We start from the raw sequence: 22,574 nt of genomic DNA, 5'->3' as shown, positions 1-22,574 counted from the left end.
ACTGTTCTCTTCGAGGTTATTCATAATGTTCAAACACAATATATGTTCCATAATCCTGCTGCATATCAACATTAACGATGTGGGCAATTTAGTGGATTACTCCTATAGCCTTTCATGAATACTGGTGCGACCTGTGCAACTTTCCAGTCTTTGGGTATGCCTCTTTCATCGAGCAAGCAGTTTTATGTTATTGTTAAATATGGAGCTATTGCATCAGCATTCCCTGAAAGGAACTAGATTGGTATGCAATCTGGACCAGAAAATTACTACTAGTGAAATTGCAAGTTTTAGTATCCTTGCCAGCAGACATCACAATGGAGGGAGATGAGCTGGTATGGATAGTGCAGTGATGTATAAACCTGCCATGCAGGGCAATTGCAACACACAGTATGGGCAGACCTGCTGGCAGGGATTTTACCTATGGGTGGTAGTAGGCCAGGTAGGCTGGTGCTTACTAGGAGTTTGACCACCGTGGATTTCACCTAACATACCACGCCATGTGTTGGATCAAGTGCTTAGTGTTAGCTTCCCACACCAGCCATGCACTGTGTTCTTTCCATGTTGTCTCTATGTGGGTTCCAACTCTCTGCTCCCCATAGATCAACTTGCATGGCGAATTCATTTCCCTCTCATAGTGTTCTATTCCCCAGCTATTATTGAGCCACTGTCAGCCCATGAAGTATCTGCGTCAACACTTATAGTGAAGTAGCATTGTCACGCCTGTGTAGATACGTAAGTGGTGACGGAGGACATGTTTATGCACCTATATTTTCTTTCACCTGTTCCTAATGGTCTCTTGGGTCACCTGCAATGCTGACAGGATCAGTTGCACCTGCAGAAGGTGCAGCAGCAACAACAACAACAACAGGAAGCACATTCAGGCTCTGATTACTTAGAATGAGGACTTGCTTCACATCCCTGCTTCCCCGGTGGGAAGCCAGGCACTCGCTGTTCCATTTTCTGCACCACCCCAGATGCCATTTGCCAGTTTCAGTAAGTTGATGGAAACATGGGAAAATTAGCTGCACTGGTTCTTGCTGCACTCCCAGGTAAGGCGTATCATTGATCTGGTTGATAAGGCTGCCTCGTTGTTGCCTGACAGCACAATTTTATATGAATGTGGCCAAAATTTAAAGCCCTCTGCTGAGCCTGAGGAACTTCCCTTTATCGGTTGCTTATTCTGTATTTTGCCCAAACTTCGGAATTACATGAGCTTACAGAAGTGGCAAGTGATGTTCTTTATGACAACTGGCAGGTGTCTCAATTGGGTGTGTATGGTAAAAAAAAAAAAAAAACAGGCAGCGTTGTCTCCCACCAATTTACCATGTGCTGTCACCATTGCTGATTCCGGAGGGGTAATGATGCAGCACTGCTTGTTCTCACCCATGCAAAGCTCAACAAACTCACACCACTCACAATGTGGTGATTTTTGGGTCCTCAGCATTGTTCTCCTCCTGCTCATTGGGTGAATCAGTAGTCATGCACCAACTGTCATTTGTCACTTGTTCACTATTATTGGCCACACGTAGAGAGTATGCCAACATATAGGTCATTTGGCAACTGTTTCTGACAGTCGACAGGCTATGAGTCAGTCATCGGATGCCCTGGTGTTTTCGCTGGACTCTTGGGACTTCCTCTGACACCTCTCACATGTTGCCCCGGCATATTTTGCTGACATTGATAGTAGATGGGTGGCTGGTCAAATTTCAGGTAGACATGGGATTGATGATGAGTGTAATTATCGTAGATACATACAGGCTCTTGGGATACCCAGAGTTCCATTGGCCGCTCCATCAGGTTTATCTTAAGCCCGGTCTACACGCAATGATCTGTCTACGCAGACATCGGCGCAGATGTCTGTACATGCAAAAGATCACTGAAAATGTGGTGTGTTCACATGACACAAACCCCAATCTACTACTCGCCCGTCATCTGCCAGTGTAGAAAAGAAATATCAGTGGCAAGCGACTATGCTCCCCGTAAACATCAAAAATTTAATTCAGTTATTTTGAACTATAGAAATGGAGGAAGTTCTGTTGTGGTCTGTGTTCGCAACTTGTGTTGCAAAAAACATTCAGACCAACCGCAGTAAACAGAGAAAGCGGGCAAAATGGTGTAGACAGTGGCTGCTAAAGCGAAAGCAGTTTTCTCACCTAAATTTACTGTGAGAGTTGCAGGGCAAACCTAACGACTGGCGAAATTATTTGCGAATGGATGTCAAAACTTATAATTATCTCTTAATGCTTGTAATGCTTCATATTATGAGAAAAAATACTTGTATGAGAAGGGCAATTTCCCCTCATGAACAGCTGGCGGTAACATTGACACTTCAATTTCATCTTCAATTGTACTCCTGCTTGGTCTTGGCGTTTCTTGATCACTAAGAAAGCCAAGCAGATCAAAATACCATAACGTTGGCTGGTATACTTGATCTACTCCTACACCAGATCTTCTAGATTTCTGAACTTTGTATAACTCTTTTCGGTAAACAGTTTGCAACTTTTTTTTTTTTTTTTTTTTTTTTTTTTTTTTTTTTTTTTTTTTTATTACTGCTTCTCTGTTTGCAGAGGTGTCAACTGCCCGCAATTTTTCAATTAGAGCATTGTGTGCTGCTGTCTTTTTGCCTCGGTCGCTGGTCACTATATTCTTTACTTTTAATCTTCCACAAACATGGGTGGTTTCTACATATTTCAATGAATTCACTTACAAACTCTCGAGAACACTGATGAGTATCAGCCATTTTAATGCCGTGTGTGCACAAATACAAACACTAGACTGAGCAAACAGCTGTTTCACACCTGATTTGTGGCGATCTCCTGTCCACACGCTCCAACTTGTCTGCGCAGATGTGGTTTGAACCCACAGATTTGACAGGTTTTGCTCAAACCTCCAACTCCAACTTCCAGGTTTGCACACACCTCAGGTTGATGCAAATCTTCTGTCCACACGCAACGATCTGTCTGCACAGATGCGATGTGCGCAGACAGATCGTTACATGTGGATGGGCCTTTATAGTATACAGTGCATTCCCTTGAGACAATTCTCTGCCTCCAGATGTTGATATGTGGAACAGCAACTTACCTTGTTAGTGACCAATTCACTGTTAGCACAAAATATCTTTGGGCTCAATGTGTTCTCTATTTTTATCTTCCAGATCATTGACAAAGTGCATGTAGTGTATCAGTCTGTTCTGTCTCACAACTTGTACTCCATACTTGTGGTCCTACAACCCACTGTTTGAGAATACCTTGGGCCAAGCAGAAAATTTTGGGGCATATGTTTCTCTTAAGCCATCAGCAGGCCCCAAATTTTGTTGTCCCTGCCTCATACCCTCTGCTATGCACAATGAGGTAAAGGCTGAGTTGCAGCATTGGCAATATCAGGGCATCATTTCTCGTATTTCATTAAGACAGTGGGCTACACCTTTGGTGGTGATTCAGAAGCCTGACTGTGCCATACACCTTTGTGGTGATTTTAAACATACAGTCAACATCCAGTGTGTCACAGATCTGAATCCCATTCCGTGGCAGGCATAGTTGTTGGCAGTGTTGTCAAAGGACCAGTATTTTTTCCATCAACTTGTGCGATGCTTACCTGCGGTTGTCATTGGATGTGATTTCTTAGACTTTCCTGGTCCTCAACACCCCATTAGGGCTTTACCAGTTTAATCACTTGCCTTTTGGAATCTCATGTGTGTCAGGAATTTACCAGTGGTATTTGGAGTAGTTGATTCAGGACATTTCCTGTTGTGTCAGTTACCTTGATGACATCTGGATCATGGGCCCTACTTGGGAGGAGCATTTACAAATCCTTCAGTCAGTTTTCCAATGCATCCTGAAGGATGGTGTTCATTGCAAACTGGAGAAGTGCAGTTTTTTCTCCCTGAAGGCGCATTTTTTGGGTCATGTACATAGTAAAGATGGTCTCATCCCTAAAAATGACATCATCAAGGCTGTTATCCACCTACTGGCAGCCAAGGACCTGAAGGAGCTCCAATATTTTTTGGGCAAGATTTTATGTTATGGTCAGTTCATTCCCCCAGCCGTGCACATCTGCCAGCCTCTTAACTGGTTTCCCCAGAAGGGCAATAAGTGTGTCTGTTCTGCAGATTGTCAATGGGATTTTCAGTCTGTCTCTTTACTGGTTTCACCAGAAGGTAGTTAAGTTCATCTGATCTGTGGATAGTCAACAGGCTTTCCACTCTCTGAAGCAGCATTGGTGCTCTGCTTCCTATCAGGCTTCCTTCAACCCTTGCCTGTGATGTGTCCCAGTATGACATTGGTGCCATCCTGCCCATCAAAACCTGGACAACACCAAACAGCCCATCACTTACCCATCAAAGACACATTCCACTGTGCAGCACAATTATTCACAGCTGGAAAAGGAGGTGCTAGCTATTATTTTTGAGGTTAAAAAGTTCCATGGCTTCCTGTATGGGACAAGGTTCCTCCTCACTAGAGATGGGCAAACTCGTTCATCCTTGGGAACCAATTCACTGGTGATTGCTGTTTTTTTGGGAACTGTTCATTTTTACTCATTCACCATTCATTTGTGCTTGGTGGATGGTTCTTAAGAAAAATTGAAAATTAGTAGAATAGGTGACTGAAGATGGAAGGTGCCAAGAGGGAGCACTTGCCTCCCCCCCCCCCCCTTCCCTGGAGTACAATGTTTTTATTCATAACAGAATTCTCACACACTTGTAATTTTCATGATTCTACAAAACCTCTCATTTAGCCCACTCTAGCATTATGTGGCTGATCGCATTGAACTAATATAAGGTGGCACACAAAAAACTGGCCCTGAGTACAGGCTGCCAGCCAATTACACACGATTTGTTGACCGCTGTGAGCAGAATAGATAAACATGTAATAATTAGGCACTAAAGAAATAACAAATAAGCTAATGCAAACCACATCTTCGAAACAATAGATGACGATTGGTGGGCGACAATGAGCAGTCTAGTACTTGGGGTCAATTTTACGTGCACCACCCAGTACCACTGAAATGATATTGTAGAAGTTATCATATTCTCTTTACAAAATGTGACCCCCGACACACGATTATGGAGTGTGGGCATCATTCGATTGTAAGTTGGTCTGCGTTCCATAACAATGAACATGCTCTCTTACCTTGGATCAAAAAAAGATGGAAAATGGCACACTTGTGTGTGCCATGCCACCTTCCTTTGTATGTCTAATAACAAAAAAATCTTGCCTTTGTACAAGTATTTCTTCTGCTGTTTATCAAAATAGTGAAGCAAGCTGATATGCCATTTTGTTACCTGAAAAGATGTATGTATTACATTTCATGTAATTTTTATGTAATTATAAAATACATTTTAATTACCTGTCATGGATGCTTAATAGAATACAAAAAGAACCAGAAATTCAGAGTTCAAAACTGTTTGAATTAGATCTAGAATGGGCGTGCGCAGTGAACGAAATGAATGACGAGTCAATACTGAACTAACTATGGCAGTGGAATTGCGATGAGTGGCGAAGTGAGATGGATACTGAGACAGATGGGAACGGGACCGATGCTGGAACGAGACTGGCCAATGTGCTGTTGCGGGAACGAGACTGACCATTTCCTGTTCCCAGGAGTTATAGTCACTGGCAGCAATAGAAATACAATAAGAAGACATCTGTCTTATGAATGTGGGATGACTTCAAAGTGCTTTTGAAAGTGACTCAGTTGATTGAATGACCTGACATTTGGAGATGGCTGTGGTCAACAAATTCAAAAACAGAAAGATAAACCATTACTAGAGGAAATGCATTTTATGTTTAAAGAAGGCTGAAGAAAATGCTCATTACATATACCAGCTCATTCTGCATATTGTTAGGACTGGATTAGCAGTCATCTAAGATATTATGAAAAAGTCATCCTTTTGTAAATACTTACATTTAGTGGATCATCTGAACTGGGGATCAATTTTCAAGTGGATGGTTTTATATCAGCAGATTAAAATTAGTATTAACATCATAACTGGTGCACTTACATGGCTGTAGCTATTGGATACAAGGATGAATGTTTATCATGCATCTTGGTCTTCCCTATGATACTCATCCAAGAAAATGAAGAAATTTAGAGGTGTGGGTAAAATAATGGTGTGCATTCTGTTCATTGCATGTATACATATCAATAAAGTGTCACTCATAGGAGGTACAACAATAACTGCAGATCGGTACATTGGAATATGCCTCCCAAAACTTTGATAAGAATTTGGTAAATTCAAGTCTTTTTGGAATCTTGTTCCACTTGGACAACATGCTTCAAATAGAATAAAGCTCAACCATTTCTTTAACAGTCCTGAACTGCATCAATTCCTCATCAGTCATACAGCCTTGCCCTGGTTCACTACCATTGGTTAAGAGCTACAGGCACACATCGTGAAGCATTCATCCATCAGCAATCCTTGCAGTGGGTGCTACAATTATCTGAGTGACATGAGCTGAGCTGGCACCAAGCCATGGAAGTGGTCTTCCGGCCTTAACTCAAAGCAAGGGAAGTCTTCCAGTGCAGAAAAATTTGAATAAACTATCTCTGATTCCCTTCAGGCTGTGACCCCTTGCACATTCTTGTCCCCCTTTGGCAGGAGTGGGATATTAGGGTTACAGTAGTCTGTAGTTTATCTATAGTTTATGGGATTCTCCCTTGGACAGGTGGTGTGCCATAATGGGGGCCTTTAAACTGAGGAAGGGTGCATCATATCATCAGATATCTTTAAAGGCCTTTGCAAAATAAATAAATTTGAAATAAACATAATTTGATCCAAACATCTGAAATAAGATAATTAGTCTGTTGTTATCACATTATAGTATTTGATCCAGCGACTTACCATCTTGCAGATGAGATAGCTTACATAAATTTAACTTAATTCTTTTTATTACTATCTCACATGAAAATGATGTATTTGGGTGGCAAACATAATGAGTTGTCACACTACAAAATATTGACGCCATACTTGGGTTACATATGCACTTGGTACATAAGGAAAAAATATTAATAAATAGGAAAGCTTTGCAACATGCTTTAACATCCAACATTCCATTAATACACAAAATTGTAAGTTCTTGAAGTAGCAAGTAAAAGATTCTGTTGGTAATAAAGTGTTGGAAACATAGTTGAATGTCACAACTTATTTTGCAGCTATACCATTTTTGCTAAAATAATTTCACTGAGTGTTTGCAATCTTATATGAAGCAGGCCCACCCACTGTAGTGACCACATCTAATAGCACTGGTCCAATAAACTTTGTTTTGTTTTGTTTTCTAGGTATGAAGTGTAAATCATGCCACAAGCTAAAATAGCTACATTATAGAATATAAACAGTTCATACAGTAAACACTGGGATAATGTCATGGCTTTACCTGACAACCACAACACATAATACTGTGCCTATTAGTGAGAGTGGGGGAACATTCTCATTGTAACTGGCTCTCAATAATCATTAACTAGAGAAGGAAATAAGAGTTTTTGTCAGCAAACATATCATACAATGGCCAAAATTATCAAGGAGCTATCATACACTATGTGATCAAAAGTATACGGACACCTGGCTGAAAATGACTTGAAAGTTTGTGGTGCCATCCATCGGTCCTGCTGGCATTCAGTATGGTGTAGGCCCACCCTTATCCTTGATGACAGCTTCCACTGTTGCAGGCATACATTCAATCAGGTGCTGGAAGGTTTCTTAGGGAATGGCAGCCCATTCTTCACGGAGTGCTCCACTGAGGAGAGGTAGCAACAGTCAGTGGGGCCTGGTGCGAAAGCAGTGTTCCAGAACATCCCAAAGGTGTTCTATAGGATTCAGGTCAGGACCGTGTGCAGGCCAGTCCATTACAGGGCAGTTATTGTCATGTAACCACTTCACCACAGGCCGTGCATTATGAACAGGTGCTTGATTGTGTTGAAAGATGCAATCGCCATCCCTGAATTGCTCTTCACCATTGGAAAGCAAGAAGGTGCTTAAAACATCAGTGTAGGCCTGTGATGTGATAGTGCCATGCAGAACACCAAAGGGTGCAAGCCCCTTCCATGAAAAACATAACCACATCATAACACCACCACCTCTGAATTGTACTGTTGGCATTACACACGCTGGAAGATGACGTTCACCGGGCATTCGCCATACCCACACCCTGTCATCGGATCCCCACATTGTGTACTGTGATTCGTCACTCCACACAACGTTTTTCCACTGTTCAAAAATGGTTCAAATGGCTCTGAGTACTATGGGACTTAACTGCTGAGGTCATCAGTCCCCTAGAACTTAGAACTACTTAAACCTAACTAACCTAAGAACATCACACACATCCATGCCTGAAACAGGATTCGAACCTGCGACCATAGGGGTCGTGCGGTTCCAGACTGTAGCTCCTAGAACCACTCGGGCACTCCGGCTGGCTTTCTACTGTTCAATCATCCGATGTTTATGCTCCTTACACTAAGCGACGCATTCTTTGGCATTTACTGGCGTGATGTGTGGCTTATGAGTGGCCCGTTGAACCATGAAATCCAAGTTTTCTCACCTCCCCCCTAACTATCATAGTACTTGCGGTGGATCCTGATGCAGTTTGGAAGTCCTGTGTGACAGTCTGGAGAGGTGTCTGCCTATTAAACATTATGACCCTCTTCAACTGTCGACGATCTCTGTCAGTCAACAGACGAGGTCGGTCTGTACGCTTTTGTGCTGTATGTGTCCCTTTGAGTTTCCACTGCACTATCACATTGGAAACAGTGGACCTAGGGGTGTTTAGGAGTGTGGAAATCTCACATACAGACGTGTGATACCCAAGCACCTAACCACTTTTGAAGTCTGAGAGTTCCACTGAGTGCCCCATTCTGTTCTCTCCAAATTTCTAATGACTACTGAGGTCGCTGATATGGAGTACCTGGCAGTAGGTGGCAGCACAATGCACCTAATATGAAAAATGTATGTTTTTTGGGGGTGTCCAGATACTTTTAATTACATAGTGTATTGTACATGACACACAATGAGGTAGCGTTAAGTCTTACATCTAAGCATAGTGTTATGTGACCCATTTTTGGGCAGTCTTCATTCACACTAAACACTGGCCAGCTCAATTATTGTCCAATTAGGAAACTTCATAGTACATTCAAGGCAATTAGATACATAGATGTTTGTATGTAATGTGCCATATCCTGTACAAAATGACTTAGCATTATTGTTCGTCTTCTATATGGCTCAACATAGGACATTACTAAAAAGCAAGTGGTGGCTGCTGCAGTATCTGCCTGCATTATAGTAGGCCATTACAATGGTGGTTATTCAATTTGATTGTCTGTGTCCTCTATCATGAATTTTATATCCATCAAAAATATTTCAAAATTTGCAGTTTAGATCCATTACATCTTTTAAATGGGCATCAAATGTCCTGAGAAATACCCAAGTTTAATAGATCGTAAGCGACCTACTGTAGGCATATATCTTGGTGAGTCTAATGCATTTAATATGATCAGCCTTGTGCTGCCTCCTGCAAAACATGAAAAATTTGAGATGCTGCTTGAAACTGGATCCTTAGCTCCCTGAATAGAATTTGTGATGTCAGAAACTGCAAAACCCACCAGGACAGCCATGCATGTTGGGGATTCAGGCAGGTGCACCAGTTCTAGATGGAATCCATCTGGCGGATTAATGATGAGGGCTGGTGTGCTGGGCAGTCTGGATGAGCCTTTTAGGCAGTTTCCCACATCCAACTATGTGAATACAGCTGGTACCCATGTCCTACCTCACTTACACGATTTACAAACACTTAGAAAACATTCACACACTTTCACATGGACACCACTACATGCAGGTCATTAGAGTACACCGATTCTGTCTTGGGGGAAAGGAAAAGTTACACAAAGGGATCCAGTGACCCTCTAACATTAGCAATGACAAATTTGATGATGACCATGCCAACCCCACGTAGGTATGAATAAAGGCAAATGAAGAAGAAGAAGAAGAAGAAACTGCCAACATTACAGGAAGTCTTTAACATAGCAGGTCAATTATACAAAGTACAATATATGGTGTCCCATAGAGCTCTGTTTTCACATTGTACATTGATAATCTTCCAGAACATACAACTAAGGATGGTTCACTTTTATATGCAGATGCCACAAATATAGCGATAATTAGTGGAGAGAGAGCAGACTTTGGGACAGTCAATAAAGACACTTCTGTTATAAATTCATGGTTTGAGAGAAACAGACTACTAATTGACATTCTGGAAACTATGTGTGTAATCTTCCATGTGAAACTGAATGTTACCCATTGTTATGAAGGTATACTTCTTGGTAGAAACATAATTTTTAATGTACAGAATACCAAATTTCTTGGACTGTCCACCAATAACACTCTAAACTAGAGCCACATATGAAGGTATTATCAAAAAACTCTGCAAAACCTGTTCTTATTCAGATAATAAGAGATATTTTATATACATGCCCGATCTCTGCTGTCTTTCTGTGAGCATATGGTGCACATAGTAGGAGAGGCAATGTAGCCAGCAGGAAATTACAACACCAAACAACAAATTGTTCCTACCTGATGCACACTGGCTGCAAAGGAAATATTTTGTCCAGCCAACAGCCATGATGTTCCCTCAGTTAGTTGCTACAATACTTCGTACAGGAGATGCAGCACACGGAGAGCAGTGGCAGCTGTGGGTGATGGTGGAGCAGGACACAGAGGTTGGCACTATGTATGGGCAGCTGGGGTTTACAAGCATGAGTAAACCATGTGACAAGGGAATGGGGGAGTGGGGAAAGGTGGCTGTACAGCATCCAGGCATAGGCTGGCCTTTAGTGTTGAATGTAGAACCATGAGGTGGAGCAGGCACATATACAGTGGTTAGCTGCACCAAAATGTGGGCAGCACAGAGGTCACAGCATTACCAGCAACACACAGCATGGACAACTCTACTGTTTGGCTGTCCAGCAGGCCATGTAGTAGTGAGGCGAGCAGGCTCCGCTATGCAGCAGCAGATGGGGTGGTGCCAGTGAAAAATGAGCTCCCAGATTTCGTTCTGTGTGACAAGCACCAGTGAGGCCACAGTAGCAGCACTTGTGCCAACAGCAGGGCCATGCTTGCGTGTACCAAGCAAATAGGCCATGCAGCACCATGTGTTATGCTTGTGACATCACAGCCTGCCTGTGCTCTGTGTTATTGAGCATGGTAGGGCCACAAGGCAGCATCTGGGCAATGATGTCTGGGCATGGCTGCTGCAGTGGATGACTATAGAACATCTCACGGTTCCTGTCTCCAGTTGTTGTTAGTAGGTGATGAGAGCAAAAGGCATCCGCCATAGCAAACAAGCTCACACTCCATAGTGTCAATGGACAAATGCTGGGGATGGACAAGTCACTCGCATAACTACTCCATCTCCGACAGTGACAACACATATACTGCTGCACCAGGCATGAAAATACAGATTATTTCTCAATCTTAAGTTGGGTCGGATCCCAATTCCAGCATCAGGTGTTCAAGTGGGTGAGGGAGGGTACGGTAGATATTTTCTAAGGAAGACAGACAGACTTGTTGAATACACCGGCTGAGGGTTCACAATACATGTGGCACAACCAGGTAAGGCATCACAGTCAGAAGGGCCACATAGCTGAATTAGGTAGGCAGAGTGCAGGAGCATGTTGTCAGGCTGCGAGATAGTAGCAGAGTATGTGTCCATTCCAGAATTAGCACTTTGCTACTGTCTAACAAGGGCCTACATAATTTCCTCCCACACTCCCACTGGTCGAGAACTGCAGGCAAAGATCACTAAGTATTCATCCATCAGCATTCCTCACTGTAGGTGCTATGCTTAGCCCAGTGACATGGACTGGCACCAAGCTATGGAATCGGTTTTCCTGCCAAGTAACAACTCTTAACCTGAAGCAAGGACAGTCTTCCAGTTCAGAAAATTTTGTATAAACTATCTCCAATTCCATTCAGACATTAACCATCTGCACCAAAAATAACTTTTGAAATACCAAGTTTTCAGAAAAAGTAAAGCATTTCCTTAGAAGAGGAAAATGAGGGCTTTCAAATAAACCATGTCAGTCTTAAAACAAACCATTTTTAGCAGGATTAAATTTTAATGTGCTCATGGTTTACAGATATCATATCATGAATGTAGCTTTAAAATGTTTCCATATGAACTAAATATACTGTTGTCATCATCAATTGGTGAACTATATTATGACTAATAAAATTCAGCATGGTACAGTGTGAAAAAGAAATTAATTATTTTATGTAATTATGGGGTATGCACAACTATTAAAAAGTGATGAGAAAAGTAAGAATAAAAGTAAATTACAATGAAATGAACACCCTTGGCTGGTTACAGGCGTTTACATACGTCAACGGGGACAGATGAAAATGTGTGCCCCGTCCGGGACTCGAACCCGGGATCTCCTGCTTACATGGCAGACACTATATCCATCTGAGCCACCGAGGACATAGAGGATAGCACGACTGCAGGGATTTATCTCTGGCACGCCTCCTGCGAAACTCACACTCTCAACGTATTGTCCCGCACTACATTCGTAGTGCCCCCGCCCATTATACTCATTACCCGTGGCGAGTTGCTGATTCCCGTAAGAGTTCGGGCACTGTTTGTGCATTCACACAGAAGAAGAATATGGTCAGGTGGCCGGTGAACCTTAATTGTATATATACTAAGATGGTATCTGTAAACAGATAGTATCTATTTGTAAACAGATGGTATCTGTAAACAGATACCATCTTAGTATATATACAGTTAAGGCTCATCGGCCACTTGACCATCTTCTTCTTCTGTGCGAATGCACAAACAGTGCCTGAACTCTTACAGGAATTGGCAACGCGCCGCGAGTAATGAGTATAATGGGCGGGGCCACTACAAATGTAGTGCGGGACAATACGTTGAGAATGTGAGTTTCTTGGGAGGCGTGCCAGAGAGAAATCCGCGCAGTCACACTGTCCTCTGTGTCCTCGGTGGCTGAGATGGATAGAGCATCTGCCATGTAAGCAGGAGATCCCAGGTTCGAGTCCCGGTCGGGGCACACATTTTCATCTGTTCCCATTGACATATGTCAACGCCTGTAAGCAGCGAAGGGTGCTCATTTCATTGTAATTTCATTCTAACAAGCTGCATGGTCACCGATGGTATCTGTTCTTTTGGACATGTCCGAAAGAACAGATAACATCTTCGTATATATACAGAATAAAAATAACATTAGCATCAGGAGTGGTATAGGAACAAGTAGGATAAGCTCACCTTTCTCTGTCACAAGTACTAATAATGCTGTGGTTTCTTCTTCCAACAGATTTGGAATGTTACCAAAAATTCCATTCACTGTGAACTTAATCATCACCGTAGCCGAGTTAAGGATATTACATTTGCACCGGGGGTTCCTGATGGTGCTCTCCTTGTAAGTGTTGCGGAAACTGTGGCATGGTGGAGTGCAGCACAGGCACATAAGTGCCGTCCCAACCGAGGTCGTCGCAGGCAGAGCCAACCTCCTTTTAACTTATCACTTCTACCTGTGGAATCAACTCTTGCAGATGTTTGGATGACCAAAATTCCTCACACAGGAAATTGCTATCTTCTTGGTTGTTTGAAACTTGCAGGTGCTGATGCTGGACAGATTGTTTGTTCTCCTGACTTCTCACAATTTGCTACTGTGGATTCTGCGGGCTTCATTTATTTACTTGGTGTGATAAACTAGAGGCCAAAAAATGTGTTTCATATATTTTCCTGTTAGTGATTTGTTGTTGTGATGTAAAATTGTACAGTTCCTTTTTCTTTCCCACTCTTCTGTGCTTTCACAGTATGAAGAGGAACTCAGGGAAAGTCATTTCGTTTCTGGTCTCTCGTTTTAGTGTCCATCTTCCTTTTAAATTGTAACTCAATCATGGGACTGAATAGTCTGATTGTGAGATGATCCTTTCCTAACTTGATGGTGAGAATAGGCAGTTAATGTGTCTGTTAGTAAACAAAGTAAATTTTTATAAGGTTATTTTATAGTGTTATTTCATATTGTATATTATAAGAGTTTAGTAAATTTTTATAAGCTTATTTTATAGTGTTCTTTCATGGTATATATTATAATTGGGTAATACATGTTCAGATGCTCAGAATATATATATATATATATATATCTATGTGTGTGTGTGTGTGTGTGTGTGTGTGAGAGAGAGAGAGAGAGAGAGAGAGAGAGAGTAAAAAGGAAAATCGTCTCGTTTATTCTCCCAACCATTAGAGGCATTTCACTTTTATTGACATTTCATAATGACCAGAGTTGAACTCGGTGTTTTAAACATGTATCTCAATGGTGTGATGATGTGACAATAACTCTTTTCTGTCACTAATTATGGTGTTCAGTATTCAGACATAGTTTTTCAATTAAACATCAATACCTGTTATGCATTTATTACATATGTCATTAAGAGCTGGGTCTGAGTGCAATGATTTCATTTTGCTAAGGTTCAGTTTTAAGCATAGGAAGTCTTACTTTTACTACCCTATTGCCTATGGACTGCATAAGGGAACTGCTGGTGAAAGTGAAACTGTAATCTATAATTTTGTAATTCATTTGGTGCTATTTAATTTTTGTATTATTACTGCTATTATATTTCGTCTTCAAATAATGGAGCTGTGAAAAAACAGTTACACGAGTGAAACCAGTGGAAAACACACACACACACACACACACACACACACACACACACACACACACACCACTGTATTGTATTTCATAATTTAACTCCAGACTGTGATATTGGTTTGCAGGTGTTACCCTTTTGATTTTTGATAGTTTGGTATGTGAATGAATTGCTTTAGTTTTTAACTAATGTTTTACTTGAAGAATATTAGTTAAAAGTCAACTGTATTGCTCAATCTTTTCACACAGATTATATTTACGAATGGTATGTGACATTACAATACTGTGTACAGTATAAATCTGAAAATGGGGATACTATCATGCATAGATTAATTGTACTGATTTATGTTTAGGAAGAAATTACTTTGTTGTGGGATTTATATGTTGTTTGTTTCAAATTTTTTTATGTTTTTGATTTTCCATTAAATATACTTGACAGGAATGCACATGTGTACAGCAAGGAACACACATTTTTGTCTCTAAAACTGAAACATTGTTCTGAAAATTTCTGAACTGATCCCTCAGTCCAACTAAAATGCAACTACTCAGTTCTATTGTGTCTGACATTTCTAGCACTGTGTTGATGTTGAAGTATGGTTGTTACAAATTATACGAGCACATACTTAAGAGGCATCAAAACTGAAATTGTGAAGTCATGGCATTAGTAAAATATAATAATAAAAAGTAGCATCAACAAACTTTGAGCTCAGTGGTGGCTGATGCCTAAAATGAATAGGGGCTCACTACTTTTACTGCATTATGCAGTTTATTTTCTAAATTACTTAAAATATTTCTGTAGCTATAAAGTTATCTTAAAATGGACCTGACTACGTTCATGGGGCTGAATCTCTTGAAGAGGTATATTTATATGTAGAAAGTCCATCCTCCATTCCTTTATTATTTTTTTGCATCTGTCTATGACTCTCTCATTGAAATCTGAAAGCCTGTGGATCATTTCCTCTTCAATAGATAGCATGGAAATAGCAGGCAGCTTAGTGAAGTACTGAAAAACAGTTTTACTTGTTTATTTTGACTTGTAGCTTGGGCAAGACTTAGTTCAATTGTTGTGCATAACAATTCACATCATATGCAAAATGATACTCTTCTCTTACAATTGTTTGGATACTTGTATGTTGGCTGCACATGAATCAAGCACCATCACAAATTTGAGGTTTACTTTTTCTTCCTGTTCTTGGGCAACATCAGCCTGGACATTTTTAATATAATCTGCTAAGAAGGAATCTTTATTGTAAGAGAGATTTAATAATGTCCAAAACTGTTCAAGAGGCTGTCCAGAAGATAATAGGTATTGAAATACTGCAACCAACTGAAATTTAGAAGATACATCCGAAATTGCATCTACTATCACAGACAAAAAGACTGTTGTAGCTGTTTATGCATTAATTTCTTCATGACAGTCATGTAACATACACCCTAGTAAATCTTTTTGTATATCCTTGAATGTACTCTTAAAAACTGTATCATTGCTCATGTGCTGTTTTGCAACAGCATCTATAGCTAATGGGAAATTTTTTAGCCCTCTGAATATTCCACGATCATTAAATTTTGATGTTTATTATGTCCATGTAAGACAAGTTCAAATTCACCACAGTCTGTTATTTTGGAAAGACCGCAGTGATTCTTCCTTATGTTGTCACTGTGTCTTTCTATATCCTGTCTGAAAGTTGAGGTAAGCTGTTCCTAATTTCTATTTTCTCAAGGACTGATAAATCTAAATAGCATTCTTACATGCAATAGATTCCTTGTGCTTCTTAACATTCTGTGTTAGATGACTTAGATATGACATGTGAGTGCATGTCCAGCCTGTATCTTTACCCTTAATAAACAGCAACCATGGAAAACAAAATAGTTTATTTTTATAAATGCAAACATAAATCCAACTATACATTAAAAGACCTGTGAAATATCTTCCTGTGACTTGTTTGCCCTTGTTTTGATTTGGGCTGAAGCATTGGCCTACCAAGCTTCTTTTTTTTTCACACTTCTCTTACAGGCTTAAAGCTGAGAAATCTGTTTCTAAAAGATAATCAACACTGTTCATTCTTCTTTGAAAATAAACTCCTAGAACAGGTGAATCTGCATGGAGCACTAAAGCACAATAAATAACTCCATTACAGTGAAGGCACACATGCAAACTGCTCCAGTTGTGGGCTGCAGCCATTCAGTTCAGATCAATTCATGTGTTTCTACCAGAATCCAACTTGCATTTGAGTTGGTTCTTCCACCAGTGCAAATGCACATACTTCTAGCAACATTTCCTCTTGCCCTGCCCTGCCAAAGGAACCCCCTTAAACTGACTCACAAAGGTTCAGAAGAGAAATTGGACTTCATCAGTGCCTGGGCAACACTGAGGCACATGTGTGTGCTATCTGAACAACTTAAAAGTTTTTCACAGAAGTAGTGGTATAATAAATAGATACATTTATAACTTTGACAATCAACTTCTTTCTGGTGGTTCACTGAAAACATAGAATGTGCCATCGCTGCTTGAGCTGTTAAAACATGTGACTTCTGCTTCAGGAACTGATGCTTATGCAGCATATGTGAAGAAGTTTACCAAAGTAGTTCACATTTCAAAAGGATGAAAATCCACTCAAAACTACATGTCAGAAGAGATGACAAGATACACACCAGGAATCAGAAATAACAATGGAGTGTAACAGCAGGTGTAATAGACAGCCAACCAGTTGCAATAAATGGTGGTTTTCAATTAACATTTACCACAGTTCCAACAGATTTAAACCCATCTTCCTCAGAAGGACAATAAACCTGCATACAATGCAATAACATAACTTACAATCAAAACATTGTGGACCAATATAACTTGTCAAACAGAAACTGCAACCTACAACATGTGTAGGCATGTCACAAGCAACATGTACATCCATATGTAAAAGTTAGGGCCCCTAGAATCAAGAGCTTGTCACATCAGTAAACCCAATCTCATAAAATACCAGGCCAAGTTAAGAGAGAAATGCTGACTAAGGGAGAGTGGAGAGCATGAATACCAAGAAAATAAATCTGAGGTGCATGTGCTGATAAACATGTGCACTTGGCAGCATAATATTGGTCCATGGTGTTTTGATTTAAGTTATGTTATCGCATTGTATGCAGGCTTCTTGTCCTTCTGAGGAAGATGAGTTTAAATCTGTTGAAATCATGGTAAAGGTCAATTGAAAACTACCATTTATTTTAAGTGGGTGGGTGTCTATTACACCTGCTGTTCTGTAACCATCGCTGTAGTGCAGCCATGTTCAAAATAATGCAGTGTAACACCCAGGGTTCAAATTCCATACTAACAGTTACATCAGTTTTTATACCTCCTGTATTATGTTAATATGCAGAGCTATACAGTAGAAAAATAGGTTGTGAATACAAGAAGAAAGCAGTTTTATAAGGAAGAAAGCTAAAGTCCTTTAGGAGAAGCAAGGAAGGCATGGATGAGAAGTGAAAGGGTCAAGGTAGTGGGAAAATAATAAGATAACTTTTATGGGTGTTTTCTGTGTGGCTGGAGTCTTTTCTTCCCCTCCATGGAGAGCTGGTTCAGCTTCATGAATCTCACTTCTGATGATCTCAATGACCCTCCCATTGTGGCTGTAATAGTTAAGTGAGATAGACTGATTCCAATCTACTTAAAATGACTACATGAATCTAGCTAGCTGTTTTCACAGTTGATGTATATAGGCCAGAGAAACAATCCTGTACCCAACCATTGACAGTAATTGGAGCATCTAGAGCAAGGCTGCCAGCAACATATTTAGGTTTCAGATATATCTCAGACTTATGAAAAGTTACATTCTGTTGTTGGGCTCCAATGGCAAAACAAAAGAAAACCTGTGCTGAATTTCTCAATAATCTGCTCTGCTCGGGGTAGTCTGTGCAATCTTTCTGCATATTTCCCCTTATCTCACAATTCCTTCCATCAGGAAACCTTTGGCAATGGAAGTTCATCTTTGTAATACTTTTAATGCATATACTGCTGTCAGTTGTACCAAAATGTACTACAGTTTCAATATTGGATGAAAGATTATCTCATTATCTTGTGGCTGTGTTCTTTGAATGGATGTAATGCAGAATGCAAAACTAAATACAACTTTTCATCACTTTCTTCGTATGAGGTACCACAGCTGTGAATTTATTAAAGAGTTTAAATAAATAAAAATTAATTTGAAGTAAATAGGCATGCAAAGATGTACATATGGTATATTATTGTATTAAGAGCTTGTAACTTAATGCTGATAATGTAAAGTGGACATTCCAGGGTTCAAATCAATATATTATATTTCTTGATGTTGCACTACAGTTTTTCATGATGTTATTCAGGTGTATATTATGTACCTTTTAGTGCAGTCGTATGGTAGTGTACCCTCACATTGTTAATTTTTGTGAATGTGGAAAGTTCTAATCATGTAGTTAAATGCTCATGTTAATGGCTGGTAAAATAACAGCATTAGAATATATTCATTAAAGCTCAGACACAACCTGACAAAGGCGACAAATCTTAATGTGTTGTGAATATTTATTTGTAAGCTGTAAATTAATTGCCAGACTAAGTGTTCTCTAAAAGCAGTATTAATGAGGCTTAGCAGTTGAAGAGATCACAATGCGAGAAGAGTTTTTATGGAGAACTTTTATACTTTTTTATGGTTTTATTTCTCTGTTAATGATAATTCTTTTTATGTTGTTCTTTGATGGCCTCTTTATGTAGCCAACAGTTTGTTTAATTTTTTTACTTGTTTATAAGACTGTAAATGACTTTAATGACTTTGAAGATGACAAGGTGGAATGTGAGAATTTCAGGAAATTAATTCTAAGCCAAACTTTCATATGGTATATTACCATGTATTGTATATGGTACAATACTTGTGGAACATTTTTATGCTAAATATTTTGTAGATTATGGGGAACCTGGACTCTCTTGTTTGCCCCATAAGCCAAAGATTACAAATATCTTGGTGCTTTGCAACTTGGCACTAACCTATCTTTGAATTAATGACGAATTGCAGAGTTGTGGCATTGCAAGAAACTATTTCCCATGGAAGCCTATGCCCAACTTAATGACATTGTCAGCTTCATCCCATTCACCTTAACATTTGTGAAAGGGGTAAATGTGGTCTGTTATTTCCCTTGCTGTATTGCATTTCTCTATTCAGCAAACTGTATTGTAAAAGAAGCTATACACAACAGTCTAAAAGTCTTAAATATTACAATTATTTTTCTTATACTTTTCTCTTCATTACTGAACTTCAGTAGGAATTAACATCCAATTCAGTGGGAACCCAGTCTCTGGTTTTGAACATGCAAGATTATCGTGTTGAATAAATTGCCCCTTTCTGGTCAAACATCAGTGCTGATGGTGCCATTTCAAACAAGTGAACTTCATGTACTTTCAGTGGAATAAAACATACCAAATTGCATTTGTCATCTGCATTTCACCACATCTACTTATCCTTCTTCCTGTTTGCATGTTAGGGTTAGGGTTGGTTTCCTGCTGATCGGTTTCGGCTGTCTCTTGTATATTGTGATTTTCTAGTATGAAAACAATCTTTTGTGTAAATTCAACCACAGAATCTAGACTGCTTTTATCCTAAGATAAAGAATGCTGTATTTATTTCCAGTTTTAATGAAGGCAATAATGTCGCACCCAGTCTTCTAATTATTTTATTTTATTTTATTTTATTTTATTTATTTTTTTTTTTCGTCATGTTGTTGGGCTGTCAAGTTGCATAGCACCAAACTGCATAGTAACAATGCAGAATATGTTTTTTTAAATAATCACATCTGTGGGTTTCATATAAAGTAATTATGGTATCAATATGAACTCATAAAATATGTTTAGAGTCAACATGTAATCTTCTGCCTTTTCCTGTGCATTGTTGCCCCCCTTTCCTCAATAAACAAACTCCCCTCCTCCCACCCCAATAAACAAACTTAAAGGTACATTATCCTGCCTACTGTCATATGACAATTTATTTTCTCATATGGAGTAACACATATTTTATAACTTATTAAGGCTGGCTTCAGATGATCTGAAGCTGAAAATAAATTGGACTCTGTCTCAGTTAGTTGAGTAATGGAAATATGTATTGTGCTTGGGCTGTAAATGGCATTGATATAATGTGTTACAATGGCTGTATATATTATTTTTTGTGTGTTGTGGTTTGCTGGAGATTTCTTGTTTATATGTATTAGTATGTTGTCGTTAATAAGTAAATAGATAAAAATACGTTTTTTCGATGTTACTTAACATTATGGCTGTTACACAATAATCAAAGTGCCAGTTCCCAAGGTTTTGTTTTTTTACTTATTTTCCCCTCCTTCTTCACTTCATCCCCCCCCCTCCCTCTCTCTCTCTCTCTCTCTCTCTCTCTCTCTCTCTCTCTCTCTCTCTAAGTCCAACAATATATAATGCTAACTATTAGTGCTCTCTTAACTGAATCCATGATATCCATTTTTAATCAGTGGACACCACACCTGCTAAAAAAGGAAATACTATTTTTGAAATTGTAATGTATTAATAATAATGCAAAATATCAACATAGAGCAATTTTTTATATCATTTTAGTTGTGTGGTGGGGTTTAAGTTTGTAATTTATATCTTCAGTTTTGTAATAGTATTTTATTTTTGCTCATTGTGTATTGTTTTATTTGATGTTTATATTATATTGTTGAGGATTGAGAATACAAGATTTCAGTCACCCAACTAAAAGAGTGTTATGCAACAGTTATTTAAATTTTTCCACCTTCCCCTTTTGTGAATATATTGATGAAAGCAGTAGGCATGCAGTGATTATGCAAAACGTTAGTGTGTTGGTCCACATTTGGAATACAAAACAAGAATGATTTTGCATAGCATGGATTTTTGACATATCCTTGGAAGTTTTCTGGAGGTATGTAGCAACAGATGTCTATTAACAGGCCACAGAAAACCCATAAATTACAAGACAGTGCTTTGTGAGCACAGAAAAGGCACTTGATAGTGTCCCAGATGTATTTGTTTCGGCTTGCATCATGCAAATTTGGTGGCCAAAACATCAACATGAGTTCACTGCTGTGTTCCTCAAACCCCTGAGGCATGATTCTGGCCTTGTGAAATGGACAGAATCCTCCTTGTCAGGGAAGACATATTATGAGAAGTGGTGCAGGTGATCTACAATAATATTCGTGTATTCTGCAGCTGTTATGATGCCTTCAATTACTACCACAGGTTGCACAGAAGCCCAGGTGTGTGTGTGTGTGTGTGTGTGTGTGTGTGTGTGTGTGTGTGTGTGTGTGTGTGTGTGTGTGTGTGTGTGAAGCAGCCATTTACTTGGATGACACAACTCTGTCTCTGGACACAACTAGCATCCTGATGTAACAAGAAAAGTGATTCAAGTGACCTGCCAATGCATTGCCATCGATTCACTGTTAAATCTCAATTATCCTGTGTCCACTATGATCATAATTGATGAGTTTGTTGGGTCGACATGCAAACACATAAAGGTTATCTACTGAAAAGATTCTTGTTCAGCAGTGTGGGCTGAGCAGTGAGCTCCAAACCACTTGTGCTTGCACCAGCATTATACTCTTTTGTCAGACTTGTAACAGATTGTGATGAGTTGTGGACATCCAACACATTGTCACCTGCTTGTGGTTTTTTTCCAGCCCTCAACCATTTTCCATAGATGCTCATGACTGTCGCACACTAACAGCAAATCAGCTTCACCATTTCTGAAATTCTCGTTCCCAGGTGCCTGCCCATAACAATCTGCCCCGTGTTGAATTTGCTTGTGTTAGTTGATTTCCCCATTTGTAGCTCAGCTAGACAATTTTCCATTCATCTCTACTCCATATACATACTTTATATACTGTGTAACATGCTTAAAATGCCACCAAGCGGAATTCAATCTCACACTGTGCAG

The 22,574-nt window shown here is 39.6% G+C and overlaps 1 protein-coding gene across 2 annotated transcripts in view; it reads left to right on the top strand.

Moving 5' to 3' along the window:
* The window catches only part of LOC126297728 (apoptotic protease-activating factor 1), a 257,592-nt gene extending 237,104 nt beyond the window's left edge, over positions 1-20,488 (top strand). For both annotated transcript variants that reach the window (XM_049988868.1, XM_049988869.1), the window contains one exon: positions 13,315-20,488. In XM_049988868.1, the coding sequence (XP_049844825.1) occupies positions 13,315-13,716 (402 nt within the window). In that variant the 3' untranslated portion in view covers positions 13,717-20,488. The remainder of the gene's footprint in view (positions 1-13,314) is intronic.
* The last annotated feature ends 2,086 nt before the right edge of the window (positions 20,489-22,574 follow it).

Source organism: Schistocerca gregaria, chromosome X, assembly GCF_023897955.1.
Source record: "Schistocerca gregaria isolate iqSchGreg1 chromosome X, iqSchGreg1.2, whole genome shotgun sequence".
Classification (NCBI taxonomy): Eukaryota; Metazoa; Arthropoda; class Insecta; order Orthoptera; family Acrididae; genus Schistocerca; species Schistocerca gregaria.
Note: the sequence above shows the minus strand (reverse complement) of the source record. Positions and strands in the feature narration are given on the sequence as shown.